At 50.5% G+C, this 7717-nt stretch overlaps 1 protein-coding gene across 1 annotated transcript in view; it reads left to right on the top strand.

The window, feature by feature from the left end:
* Window positions 1–6: 6 nt before the first annotated feature.
* The window catches only part of LOC137366340 (chromodomain-helicase-DNA-binding protein 8-like), a gene marked incomplete at its 3' end in the record, with an annotated part of 34514 nt that continues 26803 nt past the window's right edge, over window positions 7–7717 (top strand). The window contains exons 1-4 of the mRNA XM_068028235.1: window positions 7–40; window positions 3456–3711; window positions 4787–4997; window positions 6930–7125. Coding sequence (XP_067884336.1) covers window positions 3486–3711; window positions 4787–4997; window positions 6930–7125 — 633 coding nt within the window. The remainder of the gene's footprint in view (window positions 41–3455; window positions 3712–4786; window positions 4998–6929; window positions 7126–7717) is intronic.

Raw genomic sequence — 7717 nt, 5'->3', positions numbered from 1 at the left:
ATTCCTGCAGGAATTTGGAGACCTGAAGACTGAGGAGCAGGTACGTATGGCAGGAGGCCACAGGTGATGGGAATCAGCTTTCATATCATTCCCACGGCTCTCAGTCGGCCTTTGAATCTTGGTGTGTGGCCGCCCCAATCACTGCCCTGTCGCCAACTCTCCCCATACCACACCCTTGCTCTGTTTCCCTGTCACTCTCGTTGTGTTGCTCACTCTTGCCTCTGCTCTCGGTTTATCTTTCTCTGTCATGCCCTGCTCTCTGTGTGTGTCTCTCTCTCTCTCTCGCACACGCACGCATGCGACCCTGCTCTGTGTGTGTGTGTCTCTCTCTCGCTCTGTCTCGCTCTCGCACACGCCCCTGCTCTCTGTCTTTGTGTGTGTGTTTCTCTCTCTCTCTCGCACACGCACACATGCGCCCCTGCTCTGTGTGTGTGTGTGTGTCTGTCTCTCTCTCTCTCTCTCTCTCTCGCTCTGTCTCTCTCTCTCGCACACACGCCCCTGCTCTCTCTCTCTCATGCGAGCATACAAATTAGGAGCAGAAGTAGGCCATTCGGCCCCTTGAGCCTGCTCCGCCATTCACTAAGATCGTGGCTGATCTGTTTGTGTCACGAATTCCACACTCCCATCTACCCCGATAATCTTTGATTCCTTTGCCTAACAGGAATCTATCTACCTCCGCCTTAAAAATAATCAATGATCCTTCCTCTACCACCTTCTGAGGCAGAGAGTTCCAAAGTCGCACAACCCTCTGAGAAAAAATTTCTCCTTGTCTCTGTTCTAAAAGGATAATCCCTCATTTTAAAACAGTGCCTCCCAGTTCTGGACTCCCCCCACAAGAGGAAACATCCTTTCCACACCCACCTTGTCAAGACCGTTCAGGATCTTTTATATTTCAATCAAGTGTCCTCTGATTCTTTTAAACTCCAGTGAAAACAAGCCCAGTCTGACCAACCTTTCCCCATAGACAACCCGCTAGTCCAGGTATCAATCTAGTAAACCTCCTCTGAACCACCTCCAATGCATTTACATCCGTCCTTATTTAAGGACACCAAACTGCACACAGTATTTGAGATGTGGTCTCACCAATGCCTTGTATAACTGAAGCATAACATCCTTGCTTTTATTTTCAATTCTTCTTGTAATAAGGGATCACATTCCATTAACCTTTATTACTTGCTGTCCCTGCATACTAACTTGTTGTGACTCCTGCACTAGAACACCTGGATCCCTCTGCCCCTCGGAATTCTGCAGCCATTCTCCATTTAAGTAATACTCTGCTTTTTTATTCTTCCCGCCAAAGTGAACAACTTCACATTTTCCCACATTATATTCCATCTGCCAGATTTTTGCCCACTCACTCAACCTATCTATATTGGTTTGCAACCTCCTTATGTCCTCATCACAACATACTTTTTTACCTATCTTTGTGTCATCTGCAAATTTAGCTACCATGCCATCACTCCTCTCATCTAAGTCATTGATATAAATTGTAAAACGTTGAGGCTCCAGCACAGACCCCTGCGGGACTCCACTTACCACATCCTGCCAATCAGAAAAGGACTTATTTATGCATACGCTCTGTTTTCTGCCAGTCAGCCAATCTTCTATCCATGCTAATATGTTACCCCCTACACCATGAGCTTCTATTTTGCGCAATAACCTTTTATGTGGCACCTTGTCAAATGCCTTCTGGAAATCCAAGTACAGTATGTCAACGAGCTCTCCTTTATCCACAGCGCATGTTACTCCTTCATAGAACTCCAATAAACTTGTTGAACATGATTTCCCTTTCACAAAACCATGCTGACTATTCCCGATTACATTGAGCTTTTCTAAGTGCCCAACTATAGCCTCCTTAATGATCGATTCCAACACCTTCCCCACGACACATGTCAAGCTAACTGGCCTATAGTTACCTGTTATATGTCTCCCACCACTTCTTGAGAGGGGTTATATTTGCCACTTTCTAGTCTGATGGAACCTTTCCAGAATCGAGCGAATTTTGAAACATTAACACCAACACATCTGCTACCTCAATTGCTACCACCTTTAAGACCCGAGGATGAAGCCCATCAGGACCCGGGGATTTGTCAGCCCCCAGCTCCATCGGTTTTGCTCAGTACCGCTTCCCTGGTGATTGTAATTTCACCAAGTTCCTCTCTTCCTTCCACCTCCTGATTTACAGCTATTCCTGGAATGTTTTTTGTATCCTCTATAGTGAAGACAGAAGCAAAATATTTGTTCACTTCATCTGCCATTTCCCCAACACTCACTTTACTTTTTTCCTTTTTAAATACCTGTAGAAACTCCTGCTATCCGTTTTTATATTTCTAGCGAGCTTCCTCTAATTTCTTTCTCCTGATAAACCTTTTAGTCATTCTCTGCTGTTCTTTATATTCTGACCAATCATCTGACCTGCCACTCACCTTTGCGCCATTCTATGTCTTTTCCTTTAGTTTGATGCTTTCTTTAACTTCTTTAGTTAACCACGGATGGTGGGTCCCCCCCCTCCCTCCCTCCCCGAGAATATTAATTTATAATAGGAATATACTTCTCCTGAGTACTCTGAAATATCCCCTTAAATATCTGCCACTGCTTCTCTATCTAACTCTTAGCCTAGTAACCCAGTTCACTTCAGCTAGCTCAGCTTTCATGCCCACATAGTTTCCCTTATTTAAGTTTAAAATACTAGTCTGAGACCCACTCTTCTCTCTTTTAAACAGGATGTAAAATTCAATCATATTGTGGTTGCGGCTACCTAGAGGTGTCTTTACTCTGCAGTCATTAATTAATCCTGTCATATTACACAATGTAATAAAGTCCAATGTAACCTGCTCTCTGGTTGGTTTCAGAGTGTGCTGCTCTAATGAACTATCGCAAAAGCATTTGATGAACTCATCATCCAGGCTACTATTGTCAATCTGATTTTTCCAGTTTATCTGTAGATTAAAATCACCCATGATTATTAGCATCCTTTTATTACAAGCACCCAATATTGCTGCTTGTATTCTTCGTCCTACATTGTGGTCACTGTTACGGGGTCTGTAGACGACTTCTTTTCCCTACTATTCCTCCTTTCCACCCAAACCGATTCCACATCCTGATCTCCTGAACCAAGGTCATCTCTGACTATTGCACAATGCCATCCTTGATTAACAGTGCTACCCCTCCAATTTTACCTAGCTTCCTATTCTTCTTGAATGTCATATCCTCCTCAATATTCAGGACCCAGTCTTTGTCATCCTGCAGCCATGTCTACGTAATGGCTATCAGATCATATATATTTACTTCAGTCTCTCTCGCTCTCTTGATAGTCCCCCCGCGCATGTGCGCACACTCTATCTCTGACAGCCCCCGTGCGCGTGCTGTCTCTCTCTTCGACAGTCCCCCCAGGCGTGCGCGCGCTCTCTCTCTCTCTCTCTCTCACTCCTGCTCCCTGTCTCTCCGCCCGACAGGTACAGAAGCTGCAGGCCCTCCTGAAGCCGATGATGCTGCGCCGCCTGAAGGAGGATGTGGAGAAGAACCTGGCACCCAAGGAGGAGACAATCATCGAGGTGGAGCTCACAAACATCCAGAAGAAGTATTACCGGGCCATCCTGGAACGCAACTTTACCTTCCTGGCCAAGGGAGCGGGTCAGGCCAATGTCCCCAACCTCCTTAACACCATGATGGAGCTTCGCAAGTGCTGCAACCACCCCTACCTCATCAACGGTGGGTGGGAAAGCGGGCATGTCCCAGGGCATCCGGAATGGGCACTGAGTGGGTAGCAGGGCCCCAGGAACAGGCCAGGGTCTGGCAAGGGTTTTCATATAGTAACCGGGAGTGAGTTACAGACTGGAATCTAATCGAGGGGTTCGGGGGGCGGTTTATATATAGAATAACAGATACCCGGGAGTGAGTTACAGACTGGAATCTAATCGAGGGGTTCAGGGGGTTTATATATAGAATAACAGATACCCGGGAGTGAGTTACAGACTGGAATCTAATCGAGGGGTTCGGGGGGCGGTTTATATATAGAATAACAGATACCCGGGAGTGAGTTACAGACTGGAATCTAATCGAGGGGTTCAGGGGGTTTATATATAGAATAACAGATACCCGGGAGTGAGTTACAGACTGGAATCTAATCGAGGGGTTCAGGGGGTTTATATATAGAATAACAGATACTCGGGAGTGAGTTACAGACTGGAATCTAATCGAGGGGTTCGGGGGGTTTATATATAGAATAACAGATACCCGGGAGTGAGTTACAGACTGGAATCTAATCGAGGGGTTCGGTGTTTATATATAGAATAACAGATACCCGGGAGTGAGTTACAGACTGGAATCTAATCGAGGGGTTCGGGGGGCGGTTTATATATAGAATAACAGATACCCGGGAGTGAGTTACAGACTGGAATCTAATCGAGGGGTTCAGGGGGTTTATATATAGAATAACAGGTACCCGGGAGTGAGTTACAGACTGGAATCTAATCGAGGGGTTCGGGGGGTTTATATATAGAATAACAGATACTCGGGAGTGAGTTACAGACTGGAATCTAATTGAGGGGTTCAGGGGGTTTATATATAGAATAACAGATACTCGGGAGTGAGTTACAGACTGGAATCTAATCGAGGGGTTCGGGGGGTTTATATATAGAATAACAGATACTCGGGAGTGAGTTACAGACTGGAATCTAATTGAGGGGTTCGGGGGGTTTAAGTATTTTGAATAATTGAGGGGGTTTCTCGCTCGAAGTTGCACATCTCGTTTGTTGCTTTAATGATTGTAAACTTGGACTCACAGGGGCCGAGGAGAAGATCCTGGGCGAGTTCCGTGAGATTCACGATCCCGTCGCACTGGATTTCCACCTGCAGGCGATGATCCAGTCAGCGGGGAAGCTGGTCCTGATCGACAAGCTCCTGCCCAAGCTGAAGTCCGGGGGCCACAAGGTACTCATCTTCTCCCAGATGGTTCGATGTTTGGACATACTGGAGGATTACCTCATCCAGAAAAGGTGAGAGAGTCAGCACTGACTGAGGGGACCGGGTTGGCTGGGGTTCACTGCTTTCATTCCACCTTGGGTGGAGGAATAGGGGATGCTCGAGGCCAGAATTTGAGGAGCACCAATAACCTGGAAGGTTGTACCGTCTGGAGGACGTTACAGTGATGGGGAGGGTTGTAGAGGCTGGAGGACGTTAGAGAGACGGGGAGGGATGTAGGGGCTGGAGGAGGTTAGAGAGACGGGGAGGATTGTAGGGGCTGGAGGAAGTTGCAGAGATAGGGAGGATTGTAGGGGCTGGAGGAGGTTAGAGAGATAGGGAGGGTTGTAGGGGCTGAAGGAGGTTGCAGAGATGGGGAGGATTGTAGGGGCTGGAGGAGGTTAGAGAGACGGGGAGGGTTGTAGGGGCTGGAGGAGGTTAGAGAGATAGGGAGGGTTGTAGGGGCTGGGGGAGGTTAGAGAGATAGGGAGGGTTGCAGGGGCTGAAGGAGGTTGCAGAGATGGGGAGGATTGTAGGGGCTGGAGGAGGTTAGAGAGATAGGGAGGGTTGTAAGGGCTGAAGGAGGTTGCAGAGATGGGGAGGATTGTAGGGGCTGGAGGAGGTTAGAGAGATAGGGAGGGTTGTAGGGGCTGGAGGAGGTTAGAGAGATAGGGAGGGTTGTAGGGGCTGAAGGAGGTTGCAGAGATGGGGAGGATTGTAGGGGCTGGAGGAGGTTAGAGAGATAGGGAGGGTTGTAGGGGCTGAAGGAGGTTGCAGAGATGGGGAGGATTGTAGGGGCTGGAGGAGGTTAGAGAGATAGGGAGGGTTGTAGGGGCTGAAGGAGGTTGCAGAGATGGGGAGGATTGTAGGGGCAAGAGGAGGTTACAGAGATAGGGTTGTTGGGGCTGGAGGCGGTTACAGAGATAGGGAGGGTTGTAGGGACTGGAGGAGGTTATAGAGATAGGGAGGGTTGTCGCAGCTGGAGGAGCTTACAGAGATAGGGAGGATTGTCAGGCCTGCAGGAGGTTGCAGAGGAGGGAGAGCTGTAGGGTCTGGAGGAGGTTACAGAGATAGGGAGGGTTGTCGGGGCTGGAGGAGGTTGCAGAGGTAGGGAGGGTTGTAGGGGCTGGAGGAGGTTGCAGAGATAGGGAGAGTCGGGGCTGGAGGAGGTTGCAGAGATAGGGAGAGTCGGGGCTGGAGGAGGTTACAGAGATAGGGAGAGTCGGGGCTGGAGGAGGTTACAGAGATGGGGAGAGTCGTCGGGGCTGGAGGAGGTTACAGAGATAGGGAGGGTTGTCAGGGCTGGAGGAGGTTACAGAGATCGGGAGGGTCGTCGGGGCTGGAGGAGGTTACAGAGATAGGGAGTTGGTGAGGAGGCCATTGAGGGATTTGAAAGCAAGGATGCGAATTTTAAAATCGAGGCTTTGCCGGACCAGGAGCCAGTGTCGGTCAGCGAGTACAGCGGGTGATAGGTGATTGGGACACGGCGTGAGTTAGGACACGGGGACAGCAGAGTTTAACATGAGTGGATGGTTAAAGAGGGTGGAATCTGGACGTCCAGCCAGGAGTGCGATGGAATAGTCCAGTCCAGAGGTAACAAAGGCGGGGATGAGGGTTTCAGCAGTCGATGAGCTGAGACAGGGACGACGTCACGGAGGTGGGAACAGGTGGTCTTAGTGATGGATGTGGGGTTGGATGCTGATCGCGAGTTGAATACATTCATAGCTCAATGTGTGGTTGTGTCCTCACACACTGGAGTGATTCACAGCACACAACGTGGCTGCTACCACACTATCACCCTCCCCAACCACAACCCAAATCCAGCAGCACTGCTACACCCTCCTGTGGGTCAAATCACCACAGACCGGCAATGGAGCTTCAGCCTTTCCTGTTGTGTGTGTGGCTGTCAGCACCGTACCAGGTGAGATCAGCCCCAAAACTCAGCAGCCGCCTCCTTCTCTCCTCAGGTACCTGTACGAACGGATTGATGGACGTGTGCGAGGGAACCTGAGGCAGGCGGCCATTGACCGTTTCAGCAAGCCGGAGTCTGACCGCTTTGTCTTCCTGCTTTGTACGCGGGCGGGAGGACTTGGCATCAACCTGACTGCAGCTGACACCTGCATCATCTTCGACTCTGACTGGAACCCCCAGAACGACCTCCAGGTATGGTGGGGGGGGGGGTCGCTCTCGCACTCACACTCGCTCTCGCACTCACTCGCCCTCGCCCTCGCCCTCACCCTCCCTCTCTCTCGCCCTCGCCCTCGCCCTCGCCCTCACTCTCTCTCGCCCTCACTCTCTCTCGCCCTCACTCTCTCTCGCCCTCGCTCTCTCTCGCTCTCACTCTCTCTCGCTCTCTCACACTCACTCGCTCTCACACTCACTCGCTCTCGCTCTCTCGCACTCACTCGCTCTCGCACTCACTCTCTCTCGCTCTCTCACACTCACTCTCTCTCTCTCTCACACTCTCGCTCTCTCACACTCTCGCTCTCACACTCACTCGCTCTCGCCCGCGCCCGCGCTCTCGCCCTCGCTCTCTCGCTCTCGCACGCTCTCGCTCTCGCACTCACTCGCTCGCACTCACTCGCTCGCTCTCGCACGCTCGCTCTCGCACGCTCTCGCTGTCGCACGTTCTCGCTCTTGCACTCTCTCGCTCTCGCTCTCGCACGCTCTCGCTCTCGCTCTCGCACGCTCTCGCTCTCGCTCTCGCACGCTCTCGCTCTCGCACGCTCTCGCTCTCGCACTCGCACTCACTCGC

The sequence above is a fragment of the Heterodontus francisci genome, unplaced genomic scaffold (genome assembly GCF_036365525.1).
Source record: "Heterodontus francisci isolate sHetFra1 unplaced genomic scaffold, sHetFra1.hap1 HAP1_SCAFFOLD_2100, whole genome shotgun sequence".
In the NCBI taxonomy this organism is placed as follows: Eukaryota; Metazoa; Chordata; class Chondrichthyes; order Heterodontiformes; family Heterodontidae; genus Heterodontus; species Heterodontus francisci.
This window is presented reverse-complemented; position numbering and strand designations above follow the sequence as displayed.